Raw genomic sequence first — 19,993 nt, forward strand, 5'->3', positions numbered from 1 at the left:
AATAAATGGCAGAGTTTAACTCTCTTTGGTATTCAGGCGTCATCTTAATCTGCTTGTTTCCTACTAGTATCCATCACCTTCTAAGTACTTCATGGTTATGACTTAACTAATACTGTTGAAATAATCAACTCTTACCCATTCATCTGAAAAACTTTCAAAGAACACGAAAGGGAGAAGCCTCTGAAACTACAAATGTTGAAAAGACAGCCAGAAAGGATGACAGAAAGAACCAGTAATGCCCCTCTGCCAATCCACGCTCAGGGTCAGGGCTCACTCTCTGCCATTCAGACCATTCTCAGTGAACGAGGGTGCTTCTGGCAGGGTGGCCACCATAGGGATCCCCCCAGGAACCTCCTCCCATAATGGGAGGTGAGCATCCCACAAAAAGCATCTCAGAAAAGAAAACACCTTTAGAGAAAGAAAGAAAACAGAGGGATTGTATCAAAAAGCAAAATCCTGGGGGTGAGGGGAGATTTTCAAAGCAACTTCACTTTTCACATAGGTAGTCTTCACTGGAACATGGCACCAACATGGGAACAGAGCTAAATTAAAATGACCCTCAAAATGTCAACACAGCTCATGTGCACCACAGGAAGGAGGATGTCCCAAGTCCACTGGTCGGTTCCTATTGGACATTCCACCTTGCCCCACACTGCTGGCAGCCCAGAGCAACAAAACCTTTTTAAAAGTCTGCATATCTCAGAGTTATAATATCTCAGCCTATACATGTGTATACACACACACACACACACACACACAGATATATGCACATGTACACACACAGCAAACCTGATTTATAAAAAGAGCTTTGTGGATCAGGGTATGCCTTCACTTGGGCCAAGAATCTAGTTGTTGGCTTTAGGAAAATGGACCCAAAGAATGTAATCAGGAAGAGAACTGGTTGGCAGGATTAACATTGCATTTTATATAATATTTATAAGCTAGTATCCAATTGCTTGTCCAGAACTAATTCAACTGGCCAGAATCTTCTAAATATATAATGTCAAGCCTTAAAAAGTTAAGCTCTGTAGCAACAGAAGTTAACACTATCTAAAATAAATTATATTTTTAAATACATGTAATGAAATTATAGGTCACTAGAAATTCAATTCTATAATGAATATAAAGTAATATGAACCTATTGTTAAAGTACCATTCCCAGGAACATTTCAGCGCAAAGTCTAAAAAAAAAAGGGCTAAGTATTTGAGAATAAATGGATATGACTTAGAAACCCTGAACTAGATTTCTGAGTACTGGTAGGATTAGTTGGTGACAAGATACAAAGATCTGTCTCCATGGCCACAATAAGGGCTTACCTCATTTTACCTAGCAGTGTTCCTGAAAAGTTGTGCAAATGACGTTTGTACAGCCAGACCCTCCTTTTAGATATGCCAGGAGGCCACGATTGTAGATACCCTGGAGTGAGCCCTGAAAGACATGAACTTTGACACAGTAGCGCCCCTAGACCCCGTCTACACGGTGCACGCCCCTGGAGGCACGTGGGAAGCGTCTGCCGTGATGAGCGTGCCCTAACCCTGTCTGCTTTGCTGCGGGGCTCTCCTGAAGTGAGGCGCACTGTAGCTGGAATGTTAGGATGGAATCCAGTGCACAGCTGACCTGATTCCGTTACAAAACATCAGAGAAGTTCAGAAAGTGTTTTCCAATCAAAACAAAATTTCTGTAAATACGTGTGTGTTTTTTAAGAAATGCTGATCTATCATGGGCAGAAGCTTTTATCCACTGTTAACTGACTTACTGAAAACACGAAAGTGCTTGAACGGGGCTCCGTTGGATTTAACAATCAAGTAGAGCTCCTTACCTAACTTCAGAAATAGCACCAGATGCCACTCCACTTCTATCAGAGCCTCGCCCCCTCTCCAGCACAGGCCGTTCACAGCTTTCCTCACCCTACCCCACCAAAGCAAAGCGTGAATTAAAAGGCTAAAATTAAGTTAGAAAGATGCTTGGTCTAAATATAAGGTTATTTTTTCAGTCTTAAAAAAAAAGAACTAAGTCAAATACATTCAATAAAAGTAACTCTTAAAAGGTGATTATTTTTCTTATTTGGTGTTTCCTTTTCTTCCCCTCTGAATTTAAGGCTCCACTTTAAAATACATATGAATGCATCCCTCTAAACAATATATTCTCTATTAAACAATAAGCAATGCAACTTCTCTGGCCACATATATCTGCTACCTGCCACATAAATGAAATAAGCAGTTATATCTGCCTATTTACTCAGCATTTGTAATTGCAAAAAAGGCTGGAAAAATCGCTGAGAAAGTTTTTATGCAAGTTTTGGGGAGGACTGCATGTTTGCAAGACTTCACTATAGGGTTCCATCATTGTATGTTTCCTAGAAGGTAGTGTGCAAATGATACCTGAACACAGTATATGTGGTTATAACTGGGGGAAAGGTGGAGACAATAGTGTTAATATAAATGTTTGTCAAGTAAATTAATAACCAAAAAAAAAAAACACTTTCACTTAAGGTATTAGGATATTTCAAGTGACCGAAATAAAACAGATTTCAAAATTATCTCTACCATTCGCACCAAGTACTGACTTTGGCCCTTTACTAAGCAGACACAATGAATCTTCTTTTCAATGATCAGCTTTCGTCATTGGCCCAAGGTTATCATAGCTGGATGAAAACATGATCATGGATTTGCTCCCATAATTTAAAAACCAATAATTAAAAAAATAATAATGTTGGTCTCTTTTCTCCACAAGTTTTCAAGTAATTAGTTCAAGTAAGCTTATTTACAGCTGTTGTATATGTGACCTATGAAGTCAGCCTCCTTGGAAATGGGGCCCTACATTTTATATTTGTCTTGAACCAGGCTTCTTGTAAGTACTAAGTTGATTCAGTCATGTTTCCTTTTTATTAGGCAGATAAAGAGAGGAAACCAGCAAGTTATGTCCAAAGGCCGGAAAACGCCTAAATGCTTCCCAACTATCTGCGAAGATGTTGTACTTGAGGAAAACTCGATGCTCCAAGCTGGTCGACAGGGTCACGTCTCTGCTCATGATGTAGATGCCGTCGTTATGCAGCGCGCAAGTCAAGTTGAGGCCCGACTTGGACGTGTTCTCCTTGAGGTAGAGCCACTGCCGGGTGACAGTGTTGTAGGACTGCACGGTGAGCATGTCCTCACTCTGGCTGCTCCTCCGGTTGGGTCCCAGTTCGTGGAGACACCCTCCCACGATGTAGATCGTCTCCTCCACCGACACCATCTGCTGCTTGCGAATGTGGACGTCACATGTTTCAAAGAGGGTCCAGATGTCGGAGGAGGGGCAGTACTGCAGAATGTTCATGTTCCGGTCTGAAACGAGAAAAGAAGCCAAATAATGACACGGCCACAAGTAACACCACCAACTTCCTAGGCTGCATATAACTGCCTACCTCCCCCTGATAACCTGGTCCACAGAGGCACAGCTATTTCAGACAAGCAGAGGCTGGGAACAGTTTTGTAAATGGCTGGGAGGAGATCCGTTTAGAATCGTCCCCACTCACTTCACATTCACACATGTCCCCTCCCTGCGACGCTCTCAGAATCAGTAAGACCAGCAAGGTGAGCAGTTGTGATCTGGGCACGTCCCCTCCTCCCTGGCACTCTTACACCTTTTATTTATTTGGTTGTTTATTTATTTATTTTTAAATATATTTTATTGATTTTTTTACAGAGAGGAAGGGAGAGAGATAGAGAGTTAGAAACATTGATGAGAGAGAAACATCGATCAGCTGCCTCCTGCACATCTCCTACTGGAAATGTGCCCGCAACCAAGGTACATGCCCTTGACCGGAATCGAACCTGGGACCTTTCAGTCCGCAGGCCGACGCTCTATCCACTGAGCCAAACCGGTTTTGGCGGTTGTTTATTTTTAAAGACACTTTTTATGTCTGTCTTCTGATTCTTTGACAGAATCTTGTTGTTGGGTTTTTTTTAAAAAGATATATATTGTTATTGATTTCAGAGAGGAAGGGAGAGGGAGAGAAAGAAACATCAATGATGAAAGAGAATCACTGATCGACTGCCTCCTGTATACCTCATACTGGGGATCCAGCCTGCAACCCAGGCATGTGCCGTGACCTCCTGGTTCAAAGGTCAATCCACTGAACCACGGCAGCCAGGCCCTTACACCTTTTAGAACCACCAAGCCAATTAATGTAAAGAGAATCAGAGCCTCAGAAACTTCATCAATATCTACAGACTACTGACTATTTAATACAGGCAGGCTGAGCCCCCAGGGATCTATTCTTGACAACGGATTCTACAAAACCAGACAAGTGAGCAGGATTTTTATGGGTTGTCAAAAAGGAAGGACAGAAAAAGTCAGGAGAAATGCAAGTCTCACCTCTGGTTGTCAAGCCATAGAATCACTGGCAATTCTACTTCCCAATTGTCCCAGAGACACACTGACAAAGGCCCTTCCCTCTCCCTGGCCCATTTCACAGGCGACAGTCATTGTGTGGATTAAATCAGATAGTAGAGGGGAGACTGCTTGCTCTGACATTAGTTTGAATGGAGGGAAGCACTGCGTGCTCTTTTTAAAAATGCTTGTGAAATTTAAAATATTTAGTTTTGCCCTGCCAGAGTGGCTCAGGTGGTTGAGCTTCATCCCGTGCATCGAAAAGTTGCTGGCTGGATTCCCAGTCAGGACACAAACCTGGGTTGTGGGTTTGATCCCCAGTTGGGGAGCCTACAGAAGGCAACTGATCAATGTTTCTCTCTCACACCAATCTCTCTCTCTTCCTTTCCCTCTCTAAACATGTCCTCAACTAAGGATTAAAATAATAATGATAATAATAATAATAATAAATATATATCTAGTTTCATTTTTCTTCTTTTTTTCTTTTCTCCTCTAGGAAAGAATAAATAGACTATTTTAGCCTCGTAGGGGGAGAGAAGGAAGTGCCGAGTTATCAGAAAGAATGAACTTTCTGTGTGTTGTGTTTTATTTTATTATTCTTTAAATATATTTTTATTGATTTCAGAGAGGAAAGGAGAGGTAGAGAGAGAGAGAAACATCAATGATGAGAGAGAATCATTGGCTTCTTCTTTCATGCCCCCTTCTGGGGATCGAGCCCGCAACCCGGGCATGTGCCCTTGCCTGGAATTTAACCTGGGACCCTTCAGGCCACAGGCCGACACTCCTTCCACTGAGCCAAGCCAGCCAGGGCTGTGTGTTGTGTTTTAAAGAAACAACACAGTCTATCAGTGTAAGACAGTTCAGCTGGGGAACTGACTGCACGCACAAGTGTACAGCTTTCCCACGGCTGCAGAAGTGGAAGCAGTGGGAGCAGCACTTCTACCTGAGCCAGAAGGACCCGCCACAGAGGGCAACGATTAAAGAGCCCCACCACGATGTCTGGTGCCAAGACAAGTGCCTCCAAAGGGGGCACAGAGGGAGCAGAGAGGAGACCAACCCTGCACACGCCCAGACCTGCAGGAATATCAGAACTGCTACAGCTTTAGGGAACTGTCCTCCTGTTTCCCACCCACACCAATACCTCCCTATATTTCTTTTTATTGCAGCTATTGTGACAAAGCTCATTCTAGGAGACAGCCCCGGGGAATTTGGTTGCTAATCTATCAGAAAGTGCTCCTTAGTAACCTGGCTTCACATGGCATGAATAAAGGACTTATTCTGGTGAAGCGTCAGTGTACTTCTCAGTTCCAGGTCAGAAGGTCTTCCCAGGTCTCCTGTAAATGTTTTCTCTCCTCACCCAACAAAGGCTCAGACCATGAGGAGGTGGTTTGAGTTGAAGGAGTGATCGTTTCTCTTTTACATGTAGAGTTGATTCTGACATTTAACAAATTACCCTTCTTCCCTTCAGTAGCTACTATTACTTTCGAATGAATTTTCTTTTAAGTCTTCAGTGCCTGCCCAAGAATTATAATAGTTAAATAACTATCATAAAAATCATGAACTATAACTTTCTGAATTTTAAAAGTCTCACCTAATGAAGTCAACAGGCTGAGAACCCAATTTCAAGTCCTGTGGGTTTTTCTTTTTTTTTTTTCATAACAATTATGGTTTGTTTTATGTACAAAGAACTATTAGGAAATGCTGGGAAGAGACTAACCAGTGGAGAGGACAGCTTCAGCGTACAAGGAACTGCCCTGCCCTCTCATCTTAGAAAACTCGTTTTCAACGCTTACACAAACATCCCTCCATCCACCTCACCTAACCAGCCCATCATGGGCATTTGGCTTGCGGAACCTGGGACAGGAATCACAGTGGGTGGCCCGAGTGAAAAAGGTACATTAGCCGTGGCTTTTGAAACTAGAAAACACACAAGCAGGGGTTTTCCAGGTCAAATCTAAAGAACACTGGCTCAGCCAGGGTCATGGAAAAACTGGGACATCTACCAGCAGGGCACTCTGGGTCACAGTGCGGCCTGCCAGGCTTCACAGCTCTCGCTCAGGAGGGAGGCTCAGAGATCTGTGTGCGTAGGTCAGCCCAGCGGGCGCACGCTGTGTTACAACAGCCAGAGGGGAATCATAATTTCTTAGAAATGTTCACGAGTGAATAGCTGTACTTACTGTCTTCAGAGAAAAGACACGAACACGGGGGTACATATGCACACACAGGAATTCTCTGGAGGCTATGGTTTACGTAAGCATATAAAGTTGGCCACTCAACCTGAACACCAATGTTGAAGATAAAAGAATTGAGCCCTAGCCGGTTTGGCTCAGTGGATACAGCATTGGCCCATAGACTGAAGGGTCTCGGGTTCAATTCCGGTCAAGGGCACGTACCTCAGTTGTAGGCTGATCCTTAGCCCTGGTCAGGGAGTGCATGTGGAGGCAACCAATCGATATGTCTCTCTCACATCGATACTGCTCTCTCTCTCTCTGTCTCTCCCTCTCCCTTCCACTCTCTCAAAAAATCAAAAGGAAAATATCCTTTGGTGAGGATTAACAAAATAAAAATAGAAAAGAATTGAGTGCTAGGTTTCATCCCCCCCCACCCCCCGCCCAATTATTTGTAAAGGAAAAGCTGGTAATTATCTTCAGTGGAGAGTCACTAGGGAGGGACACTGGGAATAGCTCCACGGGTGATGGAAGCCTGGGTGGAGGGGGAAGCTCACTGTTTCCCTGCACTGCTCCTTGTCACTGCCTCTCCTTAAATGCCTAGACAAACACACCACCGGTAGTGAGCTTAATGGTGGCCCTCAAAAAGGTATGTCCACCTCCTAACCCCCAGAACCTTGGAATGGGACCTTGTTTGGAGAATGGGTCTTTGCAGATCATCCTGGATTACTCAGGTGGGCTCTGAATCCAGTGAGAAGCGTGTTCTTGAAAGAGACAGAAGAAGAAAAGACACGGACAGAGAAGAAGATGCATGAAGACAAAGGCAGAGATGAGCACTATGCAGCCACTAGCCAAGGTACACCTGAAGCCACCAGAGCTGCAAGTAGCAAGAAAGGATTTTCGCCCTGGCCGGTTGCTCAGTTGGTTGGAGCACCATCCCATGTACCACCAAAAAGTCACTGGTTGGATTCCTGATCAGAGCATATGCCCAGGTTGTGGGTTCGACCCCTGGTTGGGGTGCATATGGGAGGCAACCAATCGATGTTTCTCTCTCACATCCTCTCACATGTTTCACTCCCTCTTTATTTCTCTCTAAAATCAATCAAAACATATTAAAAAGAAAGAAATGATTCTCCTCTAGAGCTTCTGAGGGAGTGAGACCCTACCGACACCTTGATTTAAGACTTCTGGTCTCCAGAACTATGTGAGAACACACGTTTCTGCTGTTTTAGGCTACCAAGTTCATGGTCAGTGGTTAAATCAGCCACGGGAAACTAACACAGCACCCACCACCCTCCCCACCAGAGCATCTGTTTAGAGTTCGCTCTAAGAAGAATTAATAAAAAAAAAAAGTGAATCAGATGGTCATAAAACACCTTACATTCAACTTCTTCCTCTAACATAAATCCCCAAAACAGGACACATTTGGTTATGGTGAAAAGAATGTTTGTCACCTGCGCTTGTATCAGCACGTGTCCTATACAATGTTACATGTGGTCGCATACAGCTCAGTGGGCCACCAGCATCACTTCCCCAGGCCTGTCCTGCCCATGTCACACCACAGAGAAGTGACAGGTTATCTCATTATGTCAAATAGAGTGATCACTGGGACTTCAATGTGGCCCAAAGTCCTAGGAGTCCAGTTATTCCTTTTCTGAAAATTCTGGACATTCTACAGTCAGATAGAGCAAATGAAGAAATAAATTTCCTTGGCCAGCCAGGAGATGACTTGGAAACAGCAGCTTTATCGGTGAGGTGAGAGATCAAAGGAAGGGCACCTCCTCCTGGTGGCCTGCCATTGTCTTTCTTCCCACAGCCAAGCTGTGTTCTGCCAATAATCTGAGGGGCTCCCTACTATAAAGAGCCGTATAAAACCTGCTGGAGAAACTTTTATCTCCAAATTATCCTATATAATAAAAGCCTAATATGCTAAGTGTCCGGTCATCCAGTCGGCCATTCAACCAATCAAAGTGTAATATGTTAATGATATGCTAAGGCCACTCAACTGCTCGCTATGACATGCACTAACCACCAGGGGACAGACACTCCCACCAGTAGGTTAGCTTGCTGCTGGGGTCTGGCCAATCGGGACTGGGCGAGAGGGCCGGACATGCCCTGGAGCCCTCCTGCGGTCCCTCCCCAGCTGGCCAATCTCCCGTGTCCCTCCCCGGTCCTGATCATGCACCGGTGGGGTCCCTCGGCCTGGCCTGCACCCTCTCACAATCTGGGCTGAGGGATTCCCTCCCCCACAAGTGCACTAATTTCGTGCACCAGGCCTCTAGTTAACTATAAAATGCCCACCAAAAATGTGAAAAAATATATGCACAGTTTAATAAATAGCAGAACCACCTCCCACCTACCGGTCAGAAAAGAATCTTCTCATATCATGTTCTCTTACTCCTCCTATGGTGTGTAAGCAACAGCTGAGAGCTGCATTTCAGAATCTACAGCTCATATGTTTGTGCTCAAAACGGGAGCAAATGAAAACAAAACTCTGCAAGGATGTCTGGCACTGAATCCCATAGTGCTGGATGCGGGGGATTCATGTGTGTTGGGAAAAAGGATGGGAATGACCCAGCCAAGTCTTAAGATGACAAACTATAAGGCTAGCTTTCCAGAGCAGAAATACATATTTTCTTCACAGTTCTCCCTACCCTATTCAAAGGCATCAAAGGCCCCTCCTGTCCAAACCACCCTGTCACATAGGACTCGCTTCCTTCCAGATGTGTAAATACACAGTACGTAATGCACAAAATCACACTTGTGTACACTGGAGTGTTTCCTCTGGCAGCTTCTGCCCTTCCCAGGCTGCCTGCAAAGCTGACATATAAGAGGACCACTTACTTGGCCCCTTCACTTACCTTTGGTCGTATATCCTCCAATGACATAAATTTTCCCCTTACACTCACACGCAGAGAACTCAGCCAGAGGATTGGGTAAGGGTGCCACAAAATTCCACGCATCCTGCTCAGGATTGTAACACTCAACATTAGAAACGACCTGCCCACCAATGGCATAGAGTTTTGAATTAACGGCCACAAGTTTGAAGTTAGACCTGAAAGACAGAACACAAGGGTTCACAAAGTCAGTTCTCTTGATCATGAAGAAATAAGACAATGGCAGGAACTGCCAAACAAGGGTGTGGAACCTGTTGGACAGAAGAAGAAAATTCGCTCTCCATGTTGGGTGACATTCTGCCTGGGGACCGAGGAATGGCCAAAGGGCATCTCAAATTTCACTCTTGTCCCCAAAAGTCCACAAGAATGGTGCATTCTCCAAACTTTAGCAACTGAAGATAAGCAGTTCAATATAACAAGAACTGCTCTTGCTTAGCCTTACACCAGAACCAAAGTTACTCTGTTTACTAAACTCAATACCTTCTTTTCAGGAGCAAGACCAAGGGTTAAGGGAGAAAAGCACCCACACCACTCCCTTGTCTCTCTCTACTCAAAATGTTTACCTCATTCTTCCTACTCTGTGGGTAGGCTCTATCCGAGGTAATCACCAGCACTGCTTACACAGACAGGCATATGCAAAGTGTGGTTGCTAAAGGGTGATTCAGAGACCCCATTACCGAGAGCACACCAAAGGAGATTGCTGTTCCTCCCTCCTCCATAGGAGGGCATCTTATATGGTGCTTCAAAACAGGTAAGGTGAGCCGAAACCGGTTTGGTTCAGTGGATAGAGCGTCGGCCTGTAGACTGAAAGGTCCCAGGTTCGATTCTGGTCAAGGGCATATACCTGGGTTGCCAGCACATCCCCAGTAGGAGATGTGCAGGAGGTGGCTGATCGATGTTTCTCTCTCATTGATGTTTCTAACTCTCTATCTCTCCCCTTCCTCTCTGTAAAAAATCAATAAAATATATTTAAAAAAAAAAAAAAAAACAGGTAAGGTGGGCAGGTAAGCACTGAACTGATTAAAACCATTTTGACCCAGCATTCTTAGGGTACTTATACATGTTAACTCAACAAATACTTATATCAACAAGTGCTCACCTATCATAGCGTTAAATGATTTTTAAAAAGAGAAATACACTGATTTCAAGCCCCATATTCAGTAATAGAATTAAACGCTGCTCATAGGCTTCAGCACAGGGGGAAGGAGAAACATTTGGAAGTGCTGGGCCAGTCACAATAGTATGAGCAGCAGCATGATGCAACAGAAAGACCCGGGGCAAAAATCAGAACACTGGGTTTGAGTCCCAGCTCTGCTGATAACCAGCTACTGACCTGGGCCCAACCCTTCACTTCCTCATCTCTACCACAGGGGTAATAACCAGCACAGGGTGGTCAAAACAATTAGAGCAAACAATTGGCCAGAAAATACTACACAGAGATAACCTACTAGCATTATAGTTTCTCCATTTTCTATATGTATATATATATAAAGCCTAATATGCAAAGTGTTCCCTTGGGCGTTCGACTGACCGGGAGTTTGATTGCTTGCTATGATGTGCGCAGACCACCAGGGGGCAGCGCAAAACGAAGGAAGGGCCCGGCTGGCAGCTGGCAGCTGCTAGGGACCCTACCCATGCATGAATTTCGTGCACTGGGCCTCTAGTATGAAATAAAGAGGCTTGACCAGGTGAATTTAGAGGCCACGTCTAATGCCAAGACAATGATTTCTTCAAAAGTAACAATATCCAAAGAAAGAATGGGGATAGAGGCTACATAGGAACAAAGTATGTAAGAGGGTAGATGAAGCAGCGCAGTGCACCAGTGGACCAGACCTGACCTAAAGGTGTTTGATAAACACCGATGCATTAGGATTCAGGACATATGTGAGTGATAGCCACCTACTAGAAAACTAAGATTTTTTTAAGTGCTTGTAATGTTTATACCTAAGCTTTAGTTTAGTTTTGCTTTTCAAATCAGAGAGTGAATAGAGTCCTCTTCATCAAGAAGCCCATATTGTCTATTAAACCCAGCCAGCCATTCCATTTTTCATGCCAACAGACCTCACAGAGGCGGCAACTACTGGGGGGTCCCTGATTCATGTTGCTTACTTTTCCTGCTGCCAATGGTCCTTAAAATCTGACCATGATGCCCTCCCTATGCGTGCAAATTTGGGGAACCAAGGGAAATAAAGCTTGTAAATAAGCACTAAATTTTACCAGCCCACAATTTGTTTTTGCTCCCCGTAGGTACACAGATAGTAAATTTTGTCAGATCAAAACAGTTCTTAGTATTCAACCAGTAGCATCATTTGTCCTGAGCAAACATGCAAGGGGCTTCTTTTTGAGGCTGAATGAATAGGCAGTTAAAAGTAAATGCTATCTCTCCAGACCCCAACATGCTCAAATTCACTTGAAGGGGAACATTTTTCTACACTGAATTGTGTCCAGATGAAACTGCCACCCCAAAACAGACCTCTTAATGAAGAGGCCTACTGCTAAGGGGTCTGAGCCCAGGCTCGTACAGGGAAATCTCGGCTCCACTGCTCAACAGCTATGTGACCATGGACACGTCACTGAGCCTCAGTTTCCCTACCTGTGAAGTGGGGATAAGAAGAGCACAATATTGCACGTGGTAAGGGTTGAAAAGGGTCACACCTGCAGAAACAGATCACTTAGAGGAAATGCGTTTCTGCATGTCCTACGCCTGAGTTTCTCCACTTCAGGAGGGTCGGTTTCTCATTTGTCAACTACAACTGTTATTGGCCGTGATGCACTCTGGGATTCTGTACCAAGTGCTCTCTCATTCATAAATTCTTGTCATTTACCGCCTCATTTCCAATTTTCTGAAAATAATTCTTCCACTCTTCATTTCCTGAATGGTAAAGGTATGAATTCAAGCTATAAATTATTTTTAAAATTAAGACCTCTGCAGTGTTTTTCTTAATACTGATCCCTGACAATACATTCAGGAGGCAACAAGAAGAATTTGTAAAACCAGATAATTTGTTGGAGCTACATACTTGACTTACTTATAGTAAACAGAAAGGAAAGTAAGAAAAATTCAATGATTTAATTTCTACTTCACTTAGAAGAAATACAATGCTCTTTAAATCCTTAAAAGCTAGCCCTGGCTAGTGTGGCTCAGTGGATTGAGCACTGTCCCATGCACTGAGAGGTAGCTGGGTCAATTCCAGTTAGGACATATACCTGGGAGGTGGGCTCGATCCCCAGTAGGGGGCATGCAGGAGGCAGCCGATCAATGTTCTCTCTGATCAATGTTTCTATCTCCCTCTTCTTTCCACTCTCTCTAAAATCAATAAAAAAAAAACACACATATTCTTTAAAAAAAAATCCTTAAAAGCTAAGTTACATAAAATCATGATAAACACCAGTGCACAAATATCAATGATTGATAGCTGTATACAACTGTAGGGAGATAGAGTACTGGCCCTGTGACTACACGCAAGTTAATTAAACTCAGTTAGCCTCAGTTTCCCCTTTGGGGAAATGGGACCAATAATAATACCTACCTCACAGAGATGCTGTGGGCATGAAATAGGAATTGACATCTAAAGTAGTGACCACAGTACCCAGAGTACGAGCTCAATTCATTGCTATGAATTGCATAGAAAAGTCTGTTACCGTTACAGTGAAAATTAGAGTGAAATGCCAAGGTCCTTTCTCAGCCATTCAGAAGAGGATTGTATAGTCTGAGGACCCTCCAGGTCCTTCTGCCTCCTCTCTCCCCTTCTGCTGCCTACTTTCTGCCACTTCCTTATGTAGTAACCTCCCCCGGGGACCAGGAAGAAGAGAGGGGAGAGGTTAGGAAACAGAATCAGTCATGGTTCCTACCTACCGCCATCTCTGAGAAACTTCAGTGCACAAAGCAATTTACACTACTGGCCAAAATTATATTGGCGGCGGGGGGGCGGGGGGAAGGAGGAGGGAGAGGGTGAGGGTGAATAGACACGTAGCTTGCTTGCTTTCCCACTATTCTCAGGCTCCACCGAACATTAACCAGAGTACAAAATCTCTTGATGGCTCCAGGACTCTAGAAATGCTCTAAAATACTAAACTTTGGCGCAGAGGGCAGGGGACAGCTAAGGCCGACAACGCTGATGCCACCTCTGCCAGGAGACTGTTCAGTCTCTCTCTCAGCCTTGCTGTGTTCACATGCAGAACAGGAGGACACACCCAACTCCAACTTCACAGCAAAAGTGCAGGGCAATGGAAGGGACTAGAGGCAACTTTAGAAATAGAGAAATTAATGAACTGACCGTGACCACAATGGCCGGCTTCTGCAAGTTATCGCTAATTCAAGTGAGGAGGGAAAGCAAGCAATTTTGTGAGCACACAAGCTTTTACATGCGAAGAGCTATGTCCCAACAACACCCAAGATCAAATCCACATTCGGACCACGGGTCAGGGTTGCACGCCTGGACTTCAAAGCATCCTCTCAGAGTGATGGGGACTCGCTGCCATTTTCAAGCGTGTGGGCATAGCCCTAACCGTTTATTTTTGTATCTGCTGCTGGCCATTCAGCACAATGTTCTCCAGGGTGCAAAGGGCTTTATAAAGTCTCCTAAGCCGAGGGTTCTTGGCTGTCCTTAATTAAGAACCTGGGATTGTGGCACTGTTCAGGGCCTGGGGAAAGCCGGCTGCTCTGCATCTGACCCTTGGTCAAAGTAAAACGGTACAGATCCGTCCCACAAGCAATGAATCAGAGTGAATGGAAATTCTGGGTAAAACCTGCCATTCTTACTCAGGGTTCTAAGTTCCCTGCAGTGTTTCTGAAACTTGTGTTGGGTGCACTAGCCAGAAACAAGTGGGTTTCATTTATACTTGTCTCATCAATTATAAATTCCTGCAGCCAGGAACTATGTCCTCCTTGTTGTTTATCCAATGGTGACAAGAAAAATACTGGATATAAAGGCTGTGGTGAAGCTGAAGCACACATGATAAAATTCTGAGAAGCAGCACAGTACCATAAAATATCTATGCTCCATTTCTTGGAAGACAATACTTTTTTAAAAGGAAAATTTTTAAATCTGAATGAAGATGATCACTGCCAATCTATAAGCCGTTACTTGTAAGCTATCTAAATAGTTATACATATTCAGTAGTACTTCCAATAGTACACATTCAAATGGTACTTCCATTTTTGTTACTATTCCTAGTAGACACTTTGAGCAATCTACTTAACTTCCGGTGCCTCAGTTTCTGCTTCTGTACAGTGGGAACCTGCCTAATATAGCCCTTGTGAAGAATAAGTGAGATTATACATGTAAAGTAGTAGGAACAGTAACTAGCACAGACTAAGTGCTCAATTAAGTGTTACATATTTTTTCAGCTATTCTAAATAACTATAGTGACTGTTATAAGATTAAACTGTTCACTAAAATGTTACATTTTAAATGACTATAAAATTATACACTGGCTTTTATTACAGTAACATAAAAATCTATGCCACAATTCAACAAACCATGCATTGCACACATCTATTATTTTTTGGACACCATCTTAACAGTAGAAATACATAAGCGTTGAATAAGTAATTGGACTCAACTGGAAGGGAGAGAGACAAACATAAACAAAAAAATTAAATTCAAAGTGGGATTGTGCTAGAAGAACACAGAGTTTGAACCCAATTGAGGATTCAGGAAGGGACTCCTGGTTGATAGTATGTGAGATCTGAGTCAAAGCTGAGGGAGATAAAAGAAGGGTACATACTCCAATGTGGCATCAATAACCAACTAGAAAATATAACTTAAAAAGTATATTTGTAGAAAAAATACAGCTGCTACAAAGATAATAAAAGAAACTTTTCATGAAGAACCAAAAGACCTAAATAATTCCTGGATAAAGAAACCATTTTTCAAGCTGTAAAAATATTATAAAGCTGTGAATCCTCCTCCAAATTAATCTAATGCTACATAATCCTAATCAAAATCCCAACAGGACTTGACAAGCTGACTCTAAAGCTTATCTGAAGAAGATATGCAAAAAATAGCCAAGAGAATTAAAACAAAACAGAACAAAGGGGGCTTTGTTTTACTAGACAAAAAATAAGATAAGGGGTAGGTGGACAAAAGTAGGTTTACAGCTATTTGTATGGAAAAAGATATGCTGGTTATGATTATTACAATAGCTTTCTTAATGCAAAAGAATGTCACTCACAACTGTAAACCTACTTTTGCCTACCCCATAGATTACCAAACTACCATAAATTAAAAAATGTGTTATTGATGCAGGAATAGACAATCTGGCAATTTAAAAACAAGAAAATGAGCATATAATAACTGGTTTTGCAAATCATAGTGAGAAGGATTAAGGCCTCTGGGACATTTCAAAAACTTGTTATAACCCCACACTATACCTTAAATAAAAATAAATCCCAAACAGATTCAGATCCAAGTGTAAAAAGGCAAAATTAAAAAATAGATCATGAGATAGATGAATATTTTATATATTTTTAGTTTGTAGAATCCTTCCCTATGTAAGATAGAAAGTTCAAAGAATTCATAACAAATTTGACTGCAAAACATTTTAAATATCTTCATATAAGAATATACTATAGCCCTGGCTGGTTTAGCTCAGTGGAGAGAGTGTCGTCCTGTGGACTGAAGGGTCCCAGGTTCGATTCCAGTCAAGGGCACATGCCCGAGTTGTGGGCTTGATCCCCAGTAGGGGTTGTAGAGGAGGCAGCCAATCAATGATTCTCTCTCATCATTGATGTTTCTATCTCTCTCTCCTTCTCCTTTCCTCTCAAATTAATAAAAATGTATTTTTTTAAAAAAAAGAATATGCTATAAACTTTAAGTCCAAAACTAGAGCCTGCACTTTTTGGGTCTGCAAAGTTTTTCTTGTTTTTTGTTGATTTATTTGTTTTTTAAATGGAGTAAGCTGCCAACATTTTTAAAAATCAGGGTATCTACATGTCTGGCACACCATTTCTCACTTCCATTTGGCAATACCGTAGCCAGCTGTGGCTGAGAGGTGGAGCCCTCTTGTGGTGGGGCAGTAGCTCTCTGGTTCATCATAACTCCCACCTCTACTCATTGACTTTACATCCATGGTCACTTTAGGCATTTATGATAAAAGACAAGAGACTAATATCTACATATATAAATAAAACAAAATAAATATGAAAAAGATAAACAAGCCAATTTTTTTAAAATTAGCAAAGGCCACTTACAAAAGTATACAAATGGCTGACAATCATATGAAAAGAATAATCTCTCAATCAGAGACATTCACACCAGTCACCTATCCAGGATTTCCAGGAATTTGCCATATAGAACTAACTCACATATGCCTAGATGTTCAACATAGCATTGTTTATAATGGCAAATGGCAGTCATCTAAATGTTCATGAATAAGGGAGAGGTTAATTACATTATGGTACATCCACGGGCTGGAATACTACATAGCCATTAACAAGGCTGGGGTGGATCTGTTTGTTGATATAGAAAAAACTGTCAGCTACAGTAATGTCAAGTGGAAATATCAAGTGCTATAATAATCAGCATAACTTAAGTCAATTTGAGTAAAAATATACATGTATGTTATATATACACCCCCACATGTACACATTTCCCCTATTAACCACTATCAACATAATTATGAATATACATTTATAACTTATAAATATTAGTATGTATTTAAATATAAGTATATCTATAGATAGACATTTTTTACTCTATAATAATTTTTCATGTCATTTGCAATTTTTCTAAGCATGAATTCAGGCATTATTCAAATACTTTTTTTTTTTTTCAAAGAGGACAGAAAGGATATTCCTTGGGGTGGGGAGGGGGTACGGAAGACTACCAAGGATTTGTCAAGAAAGAAAAGAATTATGAGGTTTAGTGAGAGAGTTGTGGAGCTATGGGAGGCGTGCTGAGCACCAGTTGATACAGCAGAAGACACGTGTGTAGAGGTGACAGACAACCTGCTGGGCCTTACACCCCTAATCTGAGCATCACTCATAACCACTGAATGTTTCTTTGTTGCTTTAAGTAAAGCTCCTAGAATTTGTTTAAAAATAATATTCTTGTCCAACTGGAGTGGCTCAGTGGTTGAGCGCTGACCTATGAACCAGGAGGTCACAGTTCGATTCCTGGTCAGAGCACATGCCCAGGTTGCTGTCTCTATACCCAGTGGAGGGAGGGGGTGTGTGTGCAGGAGATAGCCAATCAATGATTCTCCCTCATCATTGATGTCTCTATCTCTCTTCCTCTCCCTTCCTCTCTGAAACCAATAAAAATATATTTTAAAAAATAATAGTAATAATATTCCTGACATCCAATTTTAAATATGATGTCATCTTAGCTAAAAAGGGGCTGGAAGAAAATATGCTAACCTGTAGATGGCTACTGCCTCTAGGAAGGAGGGAGTGGCAGTGATAGCCTTTCTGCTTCTTTATTCTTTTCCTTTTTCCAATTTTCTAGAATAACTACATATTATTTTTAATCATTAGAAAAAGGAACACTTACACTATAGTTAGAAATAAAGCCAGTGTTCCCCCTGGCCTGGGGTGCCCCTCAAGTGAAGTAAACGTGTAATGGCTTCCCCATTCCTGTTAAGACTTTCTTTGACAAGTGGTGAGTCCCCTGACTCCTTGCTCCATACTTCAGGGCAGGAAGCATGGGGCGCTGGAGATGGATACAGGTGGACCAGAAGAAAGGGTATTCTTGTATTCTTGTCCTTTCTTGGGTTACATTGATTCTTCTCCCACTTCTGAATGGCTCTGGCTCATCTTGGGCTCTACCATCTTTATTTCCTACCACCTCTTCCTGTATCTGCTTTGCTCCAGTTTTCCTATTCCTTTCCTGACTCCTTTCTCAACCCCCACCCCCCCTTTTCTCTTCCTTTGTTTAAGTCACCCAAGTTCATATTGGGAGGGTTTTGCAGGATGGGAAGGGAGAAGGTTGAGGTGGGTGGAAATATTCTAATACGGTAGGTGACCACTTCCAGACTGAAGCTTTGGGTCAATAATGATGACAATCTGGAGAGGAAGTGAGATGCAAAAGAGAGGATAAAAAAATAAGAAAGACAGTCCTATACAGGTAACATTAACACAATCCCAAATATCATCTCCTGATCATAGATTGGCACTCCAGTGTGGGAGGCTCGAAAGTCATTAACAACATCAACAAACAATCCCCCAAAGTCAGTGTTACAGGTTACTGCCCAATGTGTCATCATTATCAGGATCGGAGCCTAAAAAAAATAAAATAAAAAAGGTAAAAATAAAAGCAAAATTAAAGAACAGTTTTAAGCATCTTAGGAAACCACAACATGTTTTCTCCCACTGGGATAAAGGCCAAGAACGCAGCTGGCCTACAGGCACAATACCTGCAAGGAAACCACTCAGCTTGCAGACTTCCTTGGGGCCTTTTCTTCCTTTAAAGTCCTTAGTGCATTGGGAGCTTGGCCAGCATCAAGGCCAACAACAGTCCTGGAGGTGCCATTCCCACCTCGGCACGGCCTCCGGTGACTGCCCGGCCAACAGGAGGGGAATGAAGGAGGAGGCAGCAGAGCTCTGCTGGGTGCTTACCTCTTCTGGTTCATGGAGGCCACCTGGAGCCACTCGTTGGTGCTGGGGTTGTAGGAATGCGCAGCGGAGATCTCCTGGCTGGTGATCCTGTACCCGCCCACGATGAAGAGGTAGTTGTCCAGGATGGCAGACCCGTAACCCCGGACGTTCACCAGGTCGGGAGGAAGGTTGTTGGCCAGCGGGAACCAACGTTCCGTCATCTCCTCATACCTGAGCATGGACGGAGGCTCCCCCTGGTAGGGGTGAGGGGCCAAGGGTCCCCCCAAGAAATCCCCCAGGGCCACGAGGACCGGAGTCCCCGTCATCCGGGCCTCCCTCAGCCTCTGCTTCAGGCTGCCATCGCCGGGGGCTGGCGCAGGAGAGCCCAGGAGGTGGAACTGGGGCTGGCACAGCACCTCGTGGAAGTGGACGACCATGAAGCGCAGGCAGGCCTCCTGCAGGTCGGGCAGCCCGTACACCTGCGCCAGGCGGTACAGCTCCAGGCAGTTGGTGAGCCGCACCTGGGACAGCAGCAGCTGCAGCAGGGACGTGACCTGCAGGAAGGAGGCCGCCTCCACCAGCTCGGACAGCAGGCTCGCCTCGTCCAGGTCCTCCTCCTCGGCCGCCGCCCCCCCGCCCTGGTCGCCCCGCGGGCCCAGGAGCCAGCCCTCGCGGGCGCCGCCGGCGTTGATGAAGTCCAGCACCAGGCGCAGGCCCGGGGCGCTCAGGCCGCGCAGCTGCTGCACCTCGGGGCCGCCCGCCTCGGCGCGCAGGGCCTCGCGCATGCCGGAGCGGTAGAGGGCGCGGAAGTAGTCGCTCTGCTCGATCAGCTTCCTCCTGCTCACCGGGTAGCAGCGGTCCTCCAGGCGGATCTGCACCATCTCCTCGGCCGACATGGCGGGGGGCGCGGGGGACGCGACGGGGCCCGCCAGCTCTGCGCGCTCGCCTCTCCGCCCCGCGCTCGCCGGGTTCCGGCTGGGCGCGCCGGGGCTGCGCCGGAGGAGGAGGAGGAGGAGGA

At 44.0% G+C, this 19,993-nt stretch overlaps 1 protein-coding gene across 1 annotated transcript; it reads right to left on the reverse strand.

The window, feature by feature from the left end:
- Positions 1-2,856: 2,856 nt before the first annotated feature.
- Positions 2,857-19,952, reverse strand: KLHL42 (kelch like family member 42). The gene is made up of 3 exons (XM_006086765.3): positions 18,997-19,952; positions 9,402-9,595; positions 2,857-3,324 (listed from the first exon to the last, which is right to left on the reverse strand). The coding sequence occupies exons 1-3, from the start codon at positions 19,869-19,871 to the stop codon at positions 2,873-2,875; spliced, it is 1,521 nt and encodes a 506-aa protein (XP_006086827.1). The 5' UTR covers positions 19,872-19,952; the 3' UTR covers positions 2,857-2,872.
- Positions 19,953-19,993: the final 41 nt, after the last annotated feature.

Source organism: Myotis lucifugus, unplaced genomic scaffold (assembly GCF_000147115.1).
Source record: "Myotis lucifugus unplaced genomic scaffold, Myoluc2.0 scaffold_30, whole genome shotgun sequence".
Classification (NCBI taxonomy): domain Eukaryota; kingdom Metazoa; phylum Chordata; class Mammalia; order Chiroptera; family Vespertilionidae; genus Myotis; species Myotis lucifugus.

What these genes read in the sequence shown, in the direction of transcription:
- KLHL42 (XM_006086765.3), bottom strand. Translation starts at nt 19,871, where the DNA reads ATGTCGGCCGAGGAGATGGTGCAGATCCGCCTGGAGGACCGCTGCTAC. An exon ending in GCCTCCATGAACCAGAAGAG is followed by an intron (nt 9,596 to 18,996) that starts GTAAGCACCCAG and finishes TCTGTCTTTCAG; the next exon opens with GTCTAACTTCAAACTTGTGG. An exon ending in TGGAGGATATACGACCAAAG is followed by an intron (nt 3,325 to 9,401) that starts GTAAGTGAAGGG and finishes TTCTCGTTTCAG; the next exon opens with ACCGGAACATGAACATTCTG.